Source organism: Nycticebus coucang, chromosome 10 (assembly GCF_027406575.1).
Source record: "Nycticebus coucang isolate mNycCou1 chromosome 10, mNycCou1.pri, whole genome shotgun sequence".
Lineage (NCBI taxonomy): Eukaryota > Metazoa > Chordata > Mammalia > Primates > Lorisidae > Nycticebus > Nycticebus coucang.
Window position 1 is genome coordinate 122,528,944 of NC_069789.1, and position 18,475 is coordinate 122,547,418.

At 47.2% G+C, this 18,475-nt stretch overlaps 1 protein-coding gene across 4 annotated transcripts in view; it reads right to left on the bottom strand.

Annotated features, from left to right (window-relative positions):
• Positions 1-514: 514 nt before the first annotated feature.
• Positions 515-18,475, bottom strand: part of HNRNPUL1 (heterogeneous nuclear ribonucleoprotein U like 1) — a 45,936-nt gene continuing 27,975 nt past the window's right edge. For all 4 annotated transcript variants that reach the window (XM_053605178.1, XM_053605176.1, XM_053605177.1 and 1 more), the window contains exons 11-15: positions 7,817-7,985; positions 6,690-6,971; positions 3,784-4,073; positions 2,275-2,466; positions 515-1,757 (exon numbers count right to left, since the gene is read on the bottom strand). In XM_053605178.1, the coding sequence (XP_053461153.1) occupies positions 1,641-1,757; positions 2,275-2,466; positions 3,784-4,073; positions 6,690-6,971; positions 7,817-7,985 (1,050 nt within the window). In that variant the 3' untranslated portion in view covers positions 515-1,640. The remainder of the gene's footprint in view (positions 1,758-2,274; positions 2,467-3,783; positions 4,074-6,689; positions 6,972-7,816; positions 7,986-18,475) is intronic.

Below are 18,475 nucleotides of genomic sequence, written 5' to 3' on the forward strand. Positions count from 1 at the left end.
TTTTTAAAGACAGAGTCTCACTTTGTCACTCCTGGTAGAGTGCCGTAACATCATAGCTCACAGCAAACTCAGACTCCTGGGCTCAAGCAATTCTCTTGCCTCAGCCTCCTTAGTATCTGGGAATACAGGTGCCTACCACAATACCCTGCTACTTTTAGAGGCAGGGACTCGCTCTAGCTCAGGCTGGTCTCAAACTTGTGATCTCAAGCCATCTGCCCACCTCGGCCTCCCAGAGTGCTGGGATTACAGGTATGAACAACTATGCTGGGCCCTCCATGCCTATTAAGAAATTTCTAGAGGGATTTTGGACAGTGAGTAGGGAACCAGTGAACCACTTTAAAAATGGACTTTAAACCAGGGGCCCTTTATTTAAGGGGGGGGGACCTAAATTGGGCTTATAAACACAAATCCTTCAGTGTTTGTTTAATGAATAATTTCCCTTGAAAGGGCCCCCACCCCAATTAAAGGCCAACTGCAGTAACACTTCAGGGTTTTGACCCTGCTTTCTTCCTGCTAGGAGGTGCCACGTCATTTATTGAAAGAAAACAAAACAAAACAGGGCAAACACAATTTCTTAATAAGTGCAGTTTGTTGAAATTCTGTTAAAACATACGGGGGTCAAGGGGAAGTAAAAATAATGAGAGGATCACTCTGGGAAAAACTTTTGGGTCTGGCACCTGGGAGACCAATGAAGAGGCAGCGCGAGAAACTTCAGGTTCTAAAGGGAAGGAGCCTCCCCCACCTCCCCTTCTTCCCTCTCACCCACTTAATCCCCACCAGAAACTACCAAGACGCCTCGAATAAAAGGTTTCAAGTTCAATAGTCACACTTTCTCCAAATACAAAAAGCAGTTACAATTCAACTGAACACAAAAGCTTGTGTGCCAAGTTATGGGGAACTGAGACATTGTATAAAAAGTTAGGTTAATGATTCTGTGGTTTTGTTTTTTGTGTGTTTTGTTTTGTTGAGGGTGTGGCTCTTCCTCGGTCACCTGAACTCAGCAAAGAAATGGTTATCTTGATGAAAAATATCAACAGCCGACCCACAGTAAAAACAGACAAATTCTAAAAATTAAAAAAAAAAAGCATAATTACCAAAAAAATATGTCACTGCTTCCTCCCTCTGCATTTCTTTTTAAACTCTTTTTTTTTAAATTTTTGATTTTTTTTTTTTTTTTTAATCCTGAAAAGTTGACAGTAAAACAGCTCCTGGAAGAATTTACAACCAACTGCATGAAGGTTTGGGAAGCCGAGGGGCTGGAGCAAGGTTGGGATGAGTGAATAAGAAAGGGGTCTCCCCTCAGTCACCATAGCCTCACTGTATGACCAAGGAGGGGGTGGAATTATTTAGTCAAAAGGAAGAAGGGAGAAAGAACAGGGGGTGGGAGGTTGGAGGGTTAAGGAGAGAGAAACAGAAAATAAAAGGTCATTGTTTCCTGTTTGAATCCAGAGGAAAAAAATGCCTGGCCCTGTGTGGAGGAAAGTAGCCCCTCAGAGGGGTGGTGGTGGGCTGGAGGGAGGCAGCCCTGGGATGACCCCATCCTCAGCACCACAGGACCTAGTGGGAGTAGAGGAGGGGCCGAGGCAGGCGCTGGTGGAGGATGCCGGCAGGGGCCTCTGGGAGCCTCTGAGGCACACTGGTTACTGTGTGCTTGTGCCACCCTGTGTGTTCCCAGAGTAGCTCCCGTAGTCGTAGTTCCCGTAGTATGGTGGCCACTGGCCCTGGTTCTGATAGTACTGGTTCCACTGCTGGGCATACTGGGGAGAGAGAAACCAAGAGCACCAAGTTGAGCTCCATCCACCCCAACAGGGGACTCATTCCTTGCCCCTTTCCCAGGAGAGGTGGGTCCAATAGAGAATTCAAGGCACCTTAGGAGGACAAGTGACTGAGCTGATGCCACACAGGTAGGGAGTGAGGGACTGAAGTCCAGTCTCCTCACTCGTCAACCTAGCATGCTTCCAGGTATAGCTAGATATTATACCCAAAATATTTAATAGCAGTTATGAGAACCGCCCTGAAACGGGATTTGAAGGCCCCTGATATTCCTTCCCCTCTGCTTGCTGCACTGGGAGAGGGGCTAGGATACCAGTTATTCAGCAATCAGTACAGAAGTATTTACCAAATAACATGGCTGATGGCAAGATAAATGCAGGCCTGAGGCCAGCAGACTATACATCTTTCTAGGGATAAGCAGGAAGTGGAGTCTGGAAATATACACCTAGGAGGGGCCCCTGAAAGTCGCTCCATCCCATTGGCCCCAAGTCTGGCACCTACCTGCTGATACTGGTTATAGTTGGGCTGAGGGTAGGTCTGTGCGGTAGGGGGTGGTGGTGGGGTATAAGGGGCTGGGTTATAGCCGCCGTAGCTCCCATAGTTGTAGGCAGGTGGTGGCGGAGGTGGTGGTGGTGGGGCTGTGTAGCCCTGGCTGTAACCTCCTTGGCTGTAGGGTGGCTGGCTGTAACTCGGCTGAGAAGTAGAAGGAAAAAACCCAAAGCTCTGTGAAACAGCCAGCACAAGGTTAGGAGAGAAGGGCCTTTATAACAGTTAGTGCTCAGAGACACTTCTCTTCTGGAATTTTGAGACGTTGAGAAGGAGGTGGGTCAGGTCTGTGATATGGCAGAACCGAACAGGACAAGCCCTAAGGCTGTGTTCTGGACTCTAATCCCAGCCCTGGGATCCTGGGAGAGCAAGGCATATGCTATCTCTTCAAATCTGAGTATCTTCTCTGTAAAATGAGAATCATCATAGAACTACCTCTTCAGATAGCCTTGTATTTTCAATAAGCTTCTATGTACAAAACACTGGGCACTCAATAAATGATGATTGGTGCTACTAGAAGAACTGCTGAGAAGAGTAGTGGTAATTTACTAAGTGGGCCCCTCAGAGAGGCTGAATCATTAACTCATTTAATCGTCACATCAGCTCTGGGGATAAATTCCTAGTTAGCCTTACAGAGAAGAAACCTGATGCACAAGAAGGTGAAATTTCACACAGCTAAACAGACTTGACCCCCAGTCTGCGTATTCCCCAGAGCCTTGAATAACAAAGCTATAGTGCCAGCCATCCCTTCTCATAAACTTTAAAAGTTCTAATACCTCTAGTACTTTGTGGGGAAAATGGGGCCCACAGAGGTGAAGCTCTCTGTCCAACATTACTAAATCAGGACATTTTAGATGAAGATAGGAGTTTGATTTTTGTCCACTCAACTCCTGTTCTAGAAAACTAGGAACTATTCATCTATCTCCTGGAAGCTGCTTCCAGGTCTGGCATGTAGAAGGTCCAGGAAATGGCTGGGCAATAAATGAAGACTGTTCTGGTTAAGACCACAGCACTGACTTTACAAAAACTAGAACTTGGAGCAAAACTCTCCAAGCAGAGGGCAAGACCTCATGACGTTGGGGCCCTGTGCTTCACATCCTGAAAACAAAGTGGTTAGTCCTTTCCCACCTGAGCAAGAGGCAATGCTAATCAAGTGCTTTCCTGGGGATTCAGTGAGGTCAGTGACATAGCCAAGAGAAATGTACTTGTTTGAATTGATGCTTATAGCCCATCCCTCTACGAATAGAAGAAGCAAATTCCAGGATTTTCTTCCGAGTTTGGAGGGAATCTGGGAATGTCTAGGGTCCATCCCAGTAAAGAGCACTGCCAGAGAGAAACGGCAAGCAGGAACTAAAAGACCAGGGGCTGGAGCATATGTTCATTTCATTAGACCTGCCTCATCTCACCTGCTCAGGTTCAAGAGCACACATGTGCACATCTACATGTATATGCTCATTCTCTCACCTGTGGAGGGCTGTAACTGCTGACGGTGGGTGTGCTGGTATTGGCGCTTGAGCCAGGGATGTTGCTGTTCTTATTGTAGCTGCTGGTCCCTGGGGGGTTCCGAGCAGGGCTGTAGCTGGGTGGTGGTGGAGGCTGCTGGGGTGGTGGTTGTGGCGGTAGTGGTTGTTGTGGTGGCGGTTGTTGCTGGGGAGCCCGGTTGTAGCTGCCTCGGTTATTGGAGTTGTTGTTATCCCGGTTATTGTTACCCCAGCGGTTCTGGCTATAGCCACCACCTCCACTGCGGTTGAAACCTACATAGGAGAAATCCAGATGAAAGTCCTCATCATTAACTTGCAATCCTTGGGAGCTGGGCTGCCTTGGTTGTTGTGGCTTCCACATGGCCAGGCACAGAGCAGAAACCCAGTTAAGGTAAATAAAGGACGTCCCCAGGGATTCCTCAGACCCTATCTCAACCCCAATAACACTGGGTCCTCACTGCCTGGTAACAGGTTTGTCTCATCTACTGCGTTGTGAGTCTCCCATAAAGAAAAGACCAAGGGCTTGGTGCCTGTAGCTCAGCAGCTAAGGTGCCAGCCACATACCCCAGAGCTGGCGGGTTTTAATCCAGCCCAGGCCTGCCAAACAACAATGACTACAACCAAAAAGTAACCAGGTGTTGTGGTGGGGACCTGTAGTCCCAGCTACTTGGGAGGCTGAGGCAAGAGAATTGCTTAAGTCCAAGAGTTTAAGGTTGCTGTGAGGGTGACGCCACAGCACTCTACGCAGGGCAACATAGTGAGACTCTGTGTCAAAAAAAAAAAAAAAGGAAAAAACCAGTCTTCCTGTATCTCAACAATTGTTGAACAAACAGAAATAAATGTTCAGGAAATGATGCTATTCAGGCTTGCACACATGGGCCAGCATCTCCTAACCCTTTATGTCATGTGGCTGTTTCTTGGGCCTAGAACACTTTCCCCCTTCCTGTGGGAACTTTTTTTTTTTTGTAGAGACAGAGTCTCTCACTTTATGGCCCTCGGTAGAGTGCCGTGGCCTCACACAGCTCACAGCAACCTCCAACTCATGGGCTTAAGCGATTCTCTTGCCTCAGCCTCCCAAGCAGCTGGGACTACAGGCGCCTGCCACAACGCCCGGCTATTTTTTGGGTTTTTTTGCAGTTCAGCCGGGGCCGGGTTTGAACCCTCCACCCTCAGTGTATGGGGCCGGCGCCTTACCAACTGAGCCACAGGCGCCGCCCCCCTCCCCCTTTTTTTGCAGTTTTTGGCTGGGGCTGGGTTTGAACCCACCACCTCCAGCATATGGGGCTGGTGCCCTACTCCTTTGAGCCACAGGCGCTGCCCTGTGGGAACTTTTTTTGAGACAGAGCCTCAAGCTGTTGCCCTGGGTAGAGTGCTGTGATATTACAGCTCACAGCAACCTCAAACTCCTGGGCTCAAGCGTTCTCCTGCCTCCGCCTCCCAAGTAGCTGGGACTACAGGCGCCCACCACAACGCCCAGCTATTTCTTGGTTGTAGCCATCATTGTTGTTTGGCGGGCCTGGGCTGGATTCAAAACCGCCAGCTCAGGTGTATGTGCCTGGCTCCTTAGCCACTTGAGCCACAGGCACCGCGACCTCTGTGGGAACTCTTTAATGGTTCTATGGACGTTAGCTCAGAGAAACACACCTCGAGAGGCCTTTCCTGAGCCCTGCTGTCAACCTCTGGTCTGTACTGGAGTCACCTAAGATCACTGCATCCCTGGGCTTTCCCATTAAACTATTTGGGTCATGGCTGTGTCCCTAGAACTGTCTAGCACAAGACCAAACAGAGCAGGAACCAGGACTTATTTATTAAATTATGAAAAGATGCTTTACTTCAAAGATGGCAACACTTTGTAAGCAAGTGACTAAGAGATCTGGCTTGGGGTCATTTGAATACCAGTTCTGGATTTAGCTGGGTGATCTTGGGCAAATCCACCAATCTAACTTTGTCTATTTGTTTTAAAACCAAAACCCAAGATATAGTCCTAACATTTGCCATGTGCCAGGTCCTTAGCAGGGACCTAGAATTGGCACTAAAATTGATATGGCCCGTATTCCTATTTCAAGGAGCTCGTGGTCAAATGGGGAAAGATTCACAAAAATGACAGCCATGCGACAAAGAGCACTAAGACATGCAAATGGGAAAAGGGCTTCATAAGCAATGCCCAGGGCAGTGGATCAGTGAGAGGGAGTTCTCCTGAAATCCCCAGTCTATCTTGTCTTGGTTCTTTTCTTTCTTTTTGTTTTATTTTATTTTTTGTTGTTGTTGCAGTTTGGACGGGGCCGGAGCTTGAACCCATCACCCTTGGCATATGGGGCCAGCGCCCTACTCCCTGAGCCACCGGCGCCACCCACTGTTTTTTTTTTTTTTGAGACAGAATCGCACTCTGTCACTCTGGGTAGAGTGCTGTGGTGTCACAGCTCATAGCAACCTCAAATTCCTGGACTTAAGCTATCCTCTTGCCTCAGCCTCCCGAGTAGCTGGACTACAGACACTTGCCATGATGCCCAGCTACTTTTTTTCTTTTTCTGTAGAGATGGCATGTCACTCTTGTTTAGGCTGGTCTCAAACTCCCGAGCTCAAGCAATCCACCCTCCTTGGCCTCCCAGAGTACTAGGATGAGCCTCGTCATGGTTCTTAACCAGAGTTCAAGTCACAGTTGGTGCTCAAAGCACCTCAGCTGCTGGCCCAATAAAGAGTCAAAGCTCGGGCAACGCCTGTGGCTCAAAGGAGTAGGGTGCCAGCCCCATATGCTGGAGGTGGTGGGTTCAAACCCAGCCCCAGCCAAAAACTGCAAAAAAAAAAAAAAAAAGAAAAGAAAAGAAAAGTCAAAGCTCAACCCTGACTTGGCAACAAAATGTGGGGAGACCTGTGTATGTGACATCTCACCTCCTCGGTAGTTGCCTCCTCCACCACTGCCTCCTCCTCGGTTCTGGAAGCCTCCTCGGTTGCCTCCAGGAGGGCCTCGGTTGTCATAGCGCTGAAAGCCACCGCCACCCCCACGGCCCCGGAAGCCTCCACCTCGGTTATCAAAGCGCTTCTCAGGGGGTGGCCCAGCCTTGCGGCCTTCCTCATTGTATTGCCTCACCAGCTTGTCTGCTTCTTCCCGCTGCAGCTCAATGAAGAGAACCTCATCCAGGAAGTCCCCAACATCTGGCAAGGTGAAGTTGGCTAGAAGGAGGAAGTGCCATCGGAAGCAACAAGGAGAGGTTACAGTTTTTTTTTTTTTCCTTTGACAGAGTCTCAAGCTGTCACCCCTGGGTAGAGTGTCATGGCGGCATAGCTATGTCATGGCGGCATAGCTCACAACAACCTCCAACTTGGGCTCAACTGATCTTCTTGCCTCAGTATTTCTATTTTTAGTAGACAGGGCCTTGCTTTTACTCAGGCTGGTCTCGAACTTGTGAGCTCCAGCAGTCCACCTGCCTCAGCCTCCTAGAGTGCTAGGATTACAGGTGTGAGCCAACAAACCCGGCCATGTTTACAGTTCTTTTTAAGGTCTGGTACCTCAAATCACTGGCCTCCCAGAAGGGAAAAGGGAGAGAAACTGTAGTAGTAAATAAGAGGCTAACAAAGAGCTTCCCTTCCCTTACCTAAAGAGGTGGCTAAGCCAAGAGTGTTTAGCTCCCTTCAGCATCGCCCCAGAGAATGGGTCAGGCAGGTGGAATCTCATCCCTATTTTAACATAAGAGCGAATGGACGCTTGCCCACTATCAGCCCACCATACAGGTCTTTCAGCTTCTGGTAACACATATCCTACCCTCATGCTACCCAAACCCTATCCAGTCTAAAAACCCCAACAAAAGAGAGACAGGTAGTTTTTGTATTCACAGTTGTGGCAGACAGAGAAGGGGCAGAACAGAGGCAGAGAAAGAAAAGAGCAAGAAAAAAAAGAAAAGAAAGCGCAAGAGCAAGAAAGGAATTATAAGGGAGCCAGGACAGGACAGACAGAGTAAAGAGCCTTTTCTCTGAAGGATCCTGTTGTGATGCTCCTCTGGGAACCACTTGTTTCCTACCTTTCATTTCTAAGACTGCATGATCAGGGACATCCTTCCCTTCCTCGTCAGTTCGCTTTATTGTTCGGTCTTTCAGGTCTTCATCAGTGGGACAAATTACAATAGCTTTGCGCTGGAAGCCTTCAAATGGTCTCATTTTTCGTCTCTGGGCTGACCCATAAACATTTGTCTAGGGGTAGATAACAGAAGAGGCAAGAGATGTTATATTAGAAGTTGTTATTTTCCTCTTAGGGGTGTTATGTAAGGCAAGGACTGAGAAAAGAATACCAGTGCTCCTCCTAGGCAAAGAAACTCAGGAAACTGCTCTTCATGTTCAAGATTCTTAAGTCCAACCTCAGCAAATGAACTGATTTAGGAAAGTGGCCACTGACAGGCATTAGGCAAAGAGTTCCTAATTGTTGGGGCTTTGCTCTTTTTTATTTATTTATTTTTATTTTTTGTAGAGATAGGGTCTCACTTTCTGGCCCTCGGTGGAGTGCCATGGCATCACACAGCTCACAGCAACCTCCAACTCCTGGGCTTAAGTGATTCTCTTGCCTCAGCCTCCCGAGTAGCTGGGACTATAGGCGCCTGCCACAATGCCCGGCTATTTTTTGGTTGCAGTTCAGCCTGGGCCGGGTTTGAACCCGCCACCCTCGGTATATGGGGCCGGCGCCTTACCTACTGAGCCACAGGCGCCGCCCCGGGGCTTTGCTCTTTAATCACGTTTGCTATTGGCATTGTGCTTACAACTTCTTTTTTACTATTTTAAAAGTAACACATGCTCACAATGAAAAAATTCACAGTATGAAGTTTACAATAAGAAACCCTGGCTCGGTGCCTGTAGCACTGTGGTTATGGCACCGGCCACATTGAGGGTGGTGGGTTCAAACCTGGCCCCAGACAGCTAAACAATGACAACCGCAACAAAAAAATAGCCAGGCTAGGTGGCGCCTGTGGCTCAGTGGGTAAGGTGCCAGCCCCATATACCGAGGGTGGTAGGTTCAAACTCAGCCCTGGCTAAACTGTACCAAAAAATAGCCGGACATTATGGCGGGCACCTATAGTCCCAGCTACTTGGGAGGCTGAGGCAAGAGAATCTCCTAAGCTCAAGGAGTTGGAGGTTGCTGTGAGCTGTGGCGCCATGGCACTCTACCAAGGGTTAATAAGTGAGACTTTGTCTCAAAAACAAAACAAAACAAAATAGCCAGGCATTGTGGTGGGTGCCTGTAGTCCCAGCTACTTGGAGGCTGAGGCGAGAGAATAGCTTAAGCCCAAGAGTTTGAGGTTGCTGTGAGCTGTGATGCCACAGCACTCTACCAAGGGCAACATAGTGAGACACCGTCTCCAAAAAAAAAAAGAATCTCTTAGAGTGGGCACAGTGGCTCACATCTGTAATCCCAGCACTCTGGGAGGCCAAGGCAAGTGGATCATTTGAGCTCAGGAGTTCAAGACCAGCCTGAGCAACACCGAGATTCCTCTCTAAAAATAGCTGGGCATTGTGACAGGTGCCTGTAGTCCCAGCTACTTGGGAGGCTGAGACAAAAGGATCACCTGAACATATAGGACTTTGAGGTTCTAGGTTCTGTGAGCTATGACACCACAGCACTCTACCAAAGGTGACAAAGTGACACTGTGTCGCAAAAAAAAGAAAGAAAGAAAGAAAAGAATCCCCCCCATCCCCCCCAACCCCCCAGTTTTTGGCCGGGGCCAGGTTTGAACCCACCACCTCAAGTATATGGGGCTGGTACCCTACTTCTTGAGCTACCGGTGCCATCCCATCCCCCTACTCCTTGTAAGTAGTGCCAGCCCTACTTCCCAGTGATTAACTCATATTAAGTTTGTTATGAATATTTCTACCAACACCTATGTGATTTTTTTTTTTTGTTGTTGTTGTTTTTTTTTTTTTTTGTAGAGACAGAGTCTCACTTTATGGCCCTCGGTAGAGTGCCATGGCCTCACACAGCTCACAGCAACCTCCAACTCCTGGGCTTAAGCGATTCTCCTGCCTCAGCCTCCCGAGCAGCTGGGACTACAGGCACCTGCCACAACGCCCAGCTATTTTTTGGTTGCAGTTTGGCCGGGGCCGGGTTTGAACCCGTCACCCTCGGCATATGGGGCCAGTGCCTTCCCGACTGAGCCACAGGCGCCGCCCAACACCTATGTGATTTTTAAAACAAATAGAATTATCTTATCCAATTTTCCTTTTCATGTCATGTTCCACTAAAATTTTTCTGTGTAGTTTTTTTTTTTTTTTGCTTGTATGAAAGGTTTTTATTGGTGAGGGAGGGATGCAGGGCAGCACCGAGGGGGGAGAAAGGAGAGAGGAGAGACCACCAAGAGAGACAGAGAGAGAGGGGAGAGCTGTGTAGTTGTTTTTAATGCCCATATAATATCTACAGAATGACTATACTACAACTTTTGAGACTGTTTTGAGATTGCTTCTTTTACTTTTATTTACTTATTTTAGGGGGGACAGGGTCTCCTCATTGCTCAGACTGGTGTGCACTGGCTGGTCATAGGCATGATTGTGGCAAATGCAGCCTCAAACTCCTGAGCTTAAGCAATCCTCCTGCTTCAGTCTCCTGAGTACTTGGGTCTACAGGTAGGTGCCTGCTACCATGCCCAACAATACTGTGCTTCTTCTATTCCCTCAGTCCTTCTTGAAACATTAGTCTGACCTAAAACCTTATAACCATTGAGCCTGACAAGGCAATTCTAGGGCTTTTCACAAGTGCCTTTTTGCCACTCATATTTTCCCTCCTTCGACACCATGGCAGGTGCGTTTTGGTGCCGGCACAGAGCAATGCTCTAGAACATGTGTAACTGAGAGCAGTAATAACAACAGATTCCACTTAGTGAATACCTCCTACCTGCCAGAACCTTTGGAACTGGGTACCACATCTATTGGACAATCGGATTCCATTGATATAGCCTGTGTAATTGAATCACCTGGACCCTACTGAAAAAGCAAGCAGAGCAAACTTCACTTACAACTTCCTGAGTCTGAACCAGGCCCGGTGACACACCTATAATCCCAGCACTCTGAGAGAGTGAGGTGGGTGGACGGTTTGAGCTCACAGAGTTCAAGACCAGCCTGAGCAAGAGCAAGAGCAAGACCTGGTCTCTACGAAAACTAGAAAAACTAGCCAGGTATTGTTGCAGGCATCTACTTGGGAGGCTGAGCCAAGACATCTCTTGTGAGCTACGATGCCACGGCACTCTCCCCAGGGTGAAAAAGTAAGACTCTTGTCTCCAAAAAATAAATAAATAAATAAAATAGAAAACTAGGGCGGCGCCTGTGGCTCAGTCGGTAAGGCGCCGGCCCCATATACCAAGGGTGGCGGGTTCAAGCCCGGCCCCGGCTGAACTGCAACCAAAAAATAGCTGGGTGTTGTGGCGGGCGCCTGTAGTCCCAGCTACTCGGGAGGCTGAGGCAAGAGAATGGCTTAAGCTCAGGAGTTGGAGGTTGCTATGAGCTGTGTGATGCCATGGCACTCTACCCAGGGCCATAAAGTGAGACTCTGTCTCTACCAAAAAAAAAAAAAAGAAAAGAAAAACTAGCTAGGTGTTGTGGCAGGTGCCTGTCATCCAGGCTACTCGGGAGGCTGAGACAAGTGGATCCCCATGAGTTTGAGATTGTTGTGAACTATGACTCTACCCAGGACAGAGTGGGACTCTGTCTCAAAAAAAAAAAAAAAAAAAAAAAGACTGCCTGAGTCTGAACCTCTGAAAGTAGAACCTAGGCATCTATACAGGTGCCCACCCAAACTCAGAAACTCAACAGAACTGGAGTAATGAACTTTTTACTGCATTTATTCAATTTTTTAGTGGCTCTCATAGGGACCCATAGGAGAAACCAGAGTAAAAAAGAATTTGTAAAGGGGCCATCTATAAATGGATGCCCCCCCCTCCCCAAAAATTATATTTTGAAAATGTAGCCTGAGAGGGTGGAAAAAGCCTATGGTCAAGTCCTGGTGTGGCTACTAACTCACTGTAGTCAGTCTTTAACAGTGCTTTATTTGTAACCGAGAGCTACAAAACCTCCTTCCCAGGGCAACTAAGAATTGAGCAGGAGGATGACCACTAAGCAACTGAACAAGTATAAGGAACTACTCAAGTGGGGAGATGCAATGTTTCCTCCATGGTGGGAGACAGGCAGTGCACTGGGATGATACAGCAGACCTTGGCTCTAACCTGACTAGGGCTTGCATGCTTGTGTGGCCGTGGATGAGCGACTTCACTCAGAGTCTAAGCCTGCTCTTCGCTAAGATCAACTTACTGTGTGTTTATTGAGTCTCAGTCCCTGAAAGGAGAAAACTATATGAATGTTCCTGGTTGCTGTGAAGACTGAATGGGTTCATGTGAGTAAAACCTCTTGCCTCAGCCCAGGCCTTGGCTCAAAGCCAACACCCTACACCTACGAGCCACCATTGACATGATCATCACTGGGCAGGGTGTTGTGGACATTTCTACTGTAACACTGATCAAAGAAAAGGTTAACTGTAGTCAACTCCCAAGTAGAAAGGCAGGGACAGAGAGATAGTAAAAAGAAAATAAGCTTTGGGGAAGAAGAAAGGGACTGAAAAGCCTTCACTACTTGTGAGACCGTAGACAAATCACCTAATTAGTCTGTCTTCATCTGAAAGGCAGGGATCATAATACTATCATTCCCCTTCTGGCTCTGGTGGGGATTTGCAGATGTAAACATCTCTGACAAGTGGCAGGGAAGAAGACAGGAAAAGAAGTCAACACACAAGGAAGATCTGAGAATATGGTCAATAGGACTGATTTTCCTAGAAGAGGCTTCCCAATGGAGAGTATCAAGGAAAATTAAGTCCTAGGAAAAGATGAGGTACGAGAGAGATCCTCTTCAAAGACAGGAAGTGGGGTGTGGATCGGGCAGGGGCCAGAAAACTCAGTGTAGACCTGTTGAGGAGATCTGGGCTACGCGTATAGCTGTTTTCTAAACCAACTAGATTGGCCTTGACACGCATACCAGGCAAAAATATTCTTCCTTGTTCCCCAGATTAAGTACTCTAACCTTCATGAGCAAGGGACATGGGTAGTTACTTGGGTGGTAGGCATAGACATACTGTTACTGCAACCTTGAGCATAAGCCCAAGGAGACGCCATAGGCCACAAATGGTTTGAAAAGGCACATCATGCTACAAAGAAAAGTGAAGTCAACTCTCCCCACCACTCATCCTTAACTCCATTTCCTAAAGCAAGAAGATGGTGGCTTTTGGTTATAGAAGATACAATTTGGCTTCTTTCAGCTAAATAATCAAGCCAGGGTAGGTAGGTGCAAGGGTGAGTGTGGCCCACTTAGAACATTCTACACATAATCTACTCCATCCTGTCTGCCTGCCTGTACGTGCCCATAGCCAGGTGTGGTGGCTCACACCTATAATCCTTTAACTTTGGGAGGCCAAGGTGGATCTAAGACCAGACGGAGCAACAAAGTAAAACTCTTGTCTCTACAAATTTTTTGAAAAGTTTGCCAGATGTAATGGCATATACTATATGGTATAGTTCCAACTACTTGGTTGATCTTGTTTGATTTCTCTGAATCCTAAGGGCATAAAAAAATACTTCCTAGCGGTTTCCTATGTAACAGATCTGCCCTATAAATGTTCTGATGAGGAGACAGAGAAGCAACACTGCCAAGAAGGCAAGTCCCTGCAGCTTCGTGGAAGAATGGGGACAAAGCAGATTTGACTCATAAAAAGCTGGCCTTTGTTTGGGGAAGTGGCTCCTTTGAAGGATGGCTTGTTAGATGCTTTGGAACTGAGGTGGCGAGAACCCTCTGCATGATGGAGTTTTGTTTTTGGAAATAGGGTCTTGCTCTGTTGCCTCGGCAATGGCATCATCACACCTCACTGAAACCTCAAACTGCTGGGCTCCTTCTGCCTCAGATGTTCCAAGTAGTTCAGATTATACAGGCACATGCCACACTATACCTGGGAAATTTCTGAAAAAATTTTGTAGAGACAGGGTCTTGCTATGTTGCTCAGGCTAGTCTCAAACTCCAGGTCTCAAATGATTCTTGTACCTGGACCTCCCAAAGTGCTAGGATCACAGGTATGAGCCACCACACCTGGCTATTCTTTTATTTTTTTAATTTAATCTGCCTTTGCCTCCCAGGTAGCCAGGACTACAGGCACATGCCATCACACTTGGCAATAAAAATTCTTTGTAGTGACAGCATCTCATTGTGTTGTCTTGGCTCATTGAGAACCCCTGACCTTAAGCAATCCTCCCTCCTCAGCCTGCACAAGTCTTGGGATTATAGGTGCAAGCCACCATACCTGGCCCCAGACATGACTTCTAGCAATGATTTCTAAAATGTGCCTCCCCTACCCTTGCTCCTTGCCTTGGCAAAGGGAAGAGCATCTAAACCAGACCAGCAGAAATGCAAATACTTGGCTTTCCTCAAGGAAAGGGAAATTACCTATCGGTGCCGTTGCCACAGCAAACATGATGAGGTCAGAGCCCCAGGCCAGCCTAGCACTTCTGTGGTCACTGGGGGCTGTTGGAAGCTGTTGCTAGGAGATTAGCACAACAGTCAGGTCAGCTTTTCCAGGTTTCTTCTGGAAACTTAGTTCTTGCTTCTCCCAGCCCTACCCTGCTTGAAGATACTGACTCTAAGAGAAAGCCCTGGTGATCTGTGTTCCCTGGCCCCCTGACCACCCTTCAACCCCGTGAAAGGGCCAAAGGACGGGAATAGGGTTTCTCAGAGGAAGTACATAGATAGTAGTTTTGGTGTATGATAGTCTGAGGGAGTGAGAGAGGAACACAGTAAAGCACAGGTAATGACTTGTAACATAGCCAAGTTCTCTAAAAGCCCCACTGTCCCCTAACTACTCTCCCTTGTCACAGTTTAACAGGGTCAGGTTGGCAGCAGGAGACACCTAGCTAGATCCCAGAAGATAAAATGTAAGGCTAATGGCAAAGAGTCTGCCTTGGGCTCCAGTGAGGGGCAAACCCCAGTGGAAAGAAACACATGTATAGGAAGAGAACTGGCCAGAAGTTCAAGAATGGATTGACCTTTAGGCTCTGGGGAAAGTGAAAAGTAGAGAAAAGCAACAGTGCCTGCTCTCCAGTGCCTGCCAACAAGGGGTGGTTTCCACTGGGCCTCTATTCTAAGCCTGAGTTTCTGTTTCAGATGAAAGTTTCATACCCACCAAGGGGTATGAAAATCAAGACTTAGCGCTCGGCGCCCATTGCACAGTGGTTATGGCACCAGCCACATACACCGAGGCTGACGGGTTCACTGGTGGGTTTGAACCTGGCCTGGGCCAGCTGAATAACAATAACAATTGCAACAAAAAAAATAACTGGGCATTGTGGTGGGTGCCTGTAGTCCTAGTTACTCGGGAGGCCGAGGCAGAGAATTGCTTCAGAGTTTGAGGTTGCTGTGAGCTGCAAAATAGTGAGACTCTGTCTCAGAATGGCCTGACTCTGGGCTGTCTGAGTTATCTAAGAGAACTCCTAGTCCATAGAGCCCAAATCTGGGGGTGATTTGGGCACCACGGCCTTGTCAGGGTCCTCTTAGAAGCCTCCAAGAGGGCAACTCTTGTCTCCCAGAAGGCTCTGTACCCCATTTTAAGGCCTTCTGGTAGCTTAGGGACAGGTCAGAAAGTATCTCATTCCAGGTTTCCCAACCATAACAGAGGCTCCCCAAAAAGACATCTAAAGCAATACCCCTCCCACTTCTCCTTTTTCTGCAGACTTTTACTAACCAGGCAAATTTAACCATATTCTTCCCTGATGAAAAATATGACCATGGCTCCCCAACGCCTTTAGGAAGAAGCCTCGACTCTTATCATCCTCCATGCCATAAACCAAACATTTACCTCCTGAAATTCCTCCCACAATCCTATGCATTCTAGACTTAGGCTATATGGGATGTCAGAGAGCTGTGTTCTATACAAGTTAACTATCGTGACTACAGATAGGGTCCTTTCCTTTGTGAGACTCTTCAGCACTCTACCGAGGGCAACATAGTGAGACACTTGTCTCAAAAAAAAAGTGGTATATGTACACCATGAAATATTATGTAGCTTTTTAAAGAAAGATGGAGACTTTACCTCTTACATGTTTACATGGATGGAGCTGGAACATATTCTTCTTAGCAAAGTATCTCAAGAATGGAAGAAAATGTATCCAATGTACTCAGCCCTACTATGAAACCAATTTATAGCTTTCTTATGAAAACTATAACCCAACTATAGCCCAAGAAGAAGGTGAAAGAGGAGATAGAGGGAAGGATGCGTGGAGGGAGGGTAATGGTGGGATCACACCTATGGTGCATCTTACAAAGGTACATGTGACATTTACTAGGTGTAGAATATGTCTTAACACAATAACTAAGAAAAGGCCGTGAAGGCTATGTTAACCAGTTTAATAAAAATATTTCAAATTGTATATAAAACCAGCACATTGTACCCCATGACTGCATTTTTTTTTTTTTGTAGTTTTTGGCTGGGGCTGGGTTTGAACCCGCCACCTCCAGTATATGGAGCCGGTGCCCTACTCCTTTGAGCCACAGGTGCTGCCCCCCATGATTGCATTAATGTACACAGCTATGATTTAATAAAAAAGAAAGAAAGACCTGTTTCTACTAAAAACAGAGAAACTAGCTAAAGCATAGTGGCAGGTGCCTGTAGTTTCACCTACTAGGTAGGCTGAGACAACAGGACTGAAATTGCTGTGAGGCATGATGTCACGGCACTCTACCCAGGGCCACAGAGTAAGAGTCTGCCTCAGGAATAAAAAAAAAAAAAAGATGCATCCTAGGGTAGGACCTATGGTCCTGGCCAGATGAAGACAGAATCCTGGCTTTCACAGGCCTGTCTGGCTTCTGCAGACACATTCTTCTTCCCTTTCAAGGATGGACATTTCTGAAGCCAATTACATAACAAGAGGTCTAGAAGAGCCAAATGCAGGGAGCTTTCACCACTCAGGAAAAATCAAAAAAGGAAAAAGATGACCCTGGGATAAAGTCTAGGAAATGGAGGGACTTTGCCTGTATTACTATTCTCCCCTTTGTAAGTTCCACCTTGCCTAGAAATAATCTATCAGCTATGTATCATCAACTTATCTGTTACTGCCAAAACTATTGGGGTGAGAAGTGCTGGGATCTGGCCAGGGGCCTGCCTGCCTGCTTAGACCTCCTACACACACACACAGCTTTGCTCAAGTTTTCTGGTCATACTTTTGGGATTTAGGCCAAGCAGTCAAACCACTGATTTAGACTTCCTTCCCAGGCCTGAGTAACCTATGGCTTCAGGCCCAAGTCAATTCTCCAATCTGCGGTTAACCAGACAATTTTTCTCCTCCCCCACCTTCAGAATTTAGATTCTTCGCCTCAATGTTGGCCTGGATCAGTGGCCAAACTTGCATGTCACTCCACCAGAAGGCCGGCACCCCTGAAAACCACAGATACCTGGTACAGCCTTGGACTCTGTCCTTTGAACAAGCCAGCACCAGCTATAAAGGCGGACAGTAAGCCTCTATGATGCCTGGTTGAGTTGGCAGGGGACTATCCTCCAGAGAAAAGCCACTTAGGATTCTTAGAGCTGCTGGACAACTCCATTCCCTGAGCATCATTCTTCTCCAATGGGCCACATATTTGAAATAAGTTTCATAGCTGATTTATCCAGGAAACCAAAAAAAAAAAAAAGGCAAGGAAAATACTTGCTGGGATATTTAAAACAGGTATATTCAGGGTGTTGAAATACTATTATTCTGTTTTTCAGGACAATGAGTCCAACTGGGGCCAAGTTAGAACAAATTTCCCAAAATGTCCGGATGAGAATGGCACAAAGTGAAACCAAAGGTCTTATAAACAAGTCTTCAAAGTGGGAAGACGGTTGGCTGAGTGAATTATTGATGGGGTGGAGGTGGGGGAATAACTTTGAGTAGCTTTCAGATTACCCTGTGTTCAACTGTTTGCATAAGATCTTCACCCATAGGTAAAGGCAACTTGGTTCCTGGTAACTCCTTTCTGACAAGCCAACCACTATCTCTAGCTCTACTCTCACAAGGATCCTTCTGAACGCATAGTAAAAAAGAGTGTGGGGCTACTTATACAGAGAGTATTTCAGTAAGGCTACAAGGGTGTGGCATTATTCAGTTTACATATTTGCTCACTCACAGGTTCTTTTCTTTTACCTTTTTTTTGTCGAGACAGAGTTCTACCCTATGCCCTGAGCAGAGTGCAATGGTGTCGTAGCTAAACTACAACCTCAGACTCAGGCTGTGGGCACCCTGCTGCCTCAGCCTCTAAAGCTGCTGGGACTACAGGCCACTTGCCATGGCGCCAAGCTGGGTTTTTCCTTTTTTTCCCTAAGTCGGGGTCTCACTCCCGCTCAGACAAGCCTCGAACTCCTAAGCTCAAGTAATCCTTCCGCCTCAGCCTTCCACAGTGTTGGGATTACAGGTGTGAGCCACCGCACCCGGCCATTCACAGGTTCTTAAGCACACATTTGGGCGGCACCTGTGGCTCAAGGGGTAGGGCGCCAGCCCCATATGCCAGAGGTGACGAGTTCAAATCCCACCCTGGCCAAAAACTGCGCGCGCGCACACACACACACACACACACACAAAGAAAGCACACATTTGAGGCTGAGGGAAACAGAAGCTTATTTGTAGATCCCCAAATACTGGAAATTA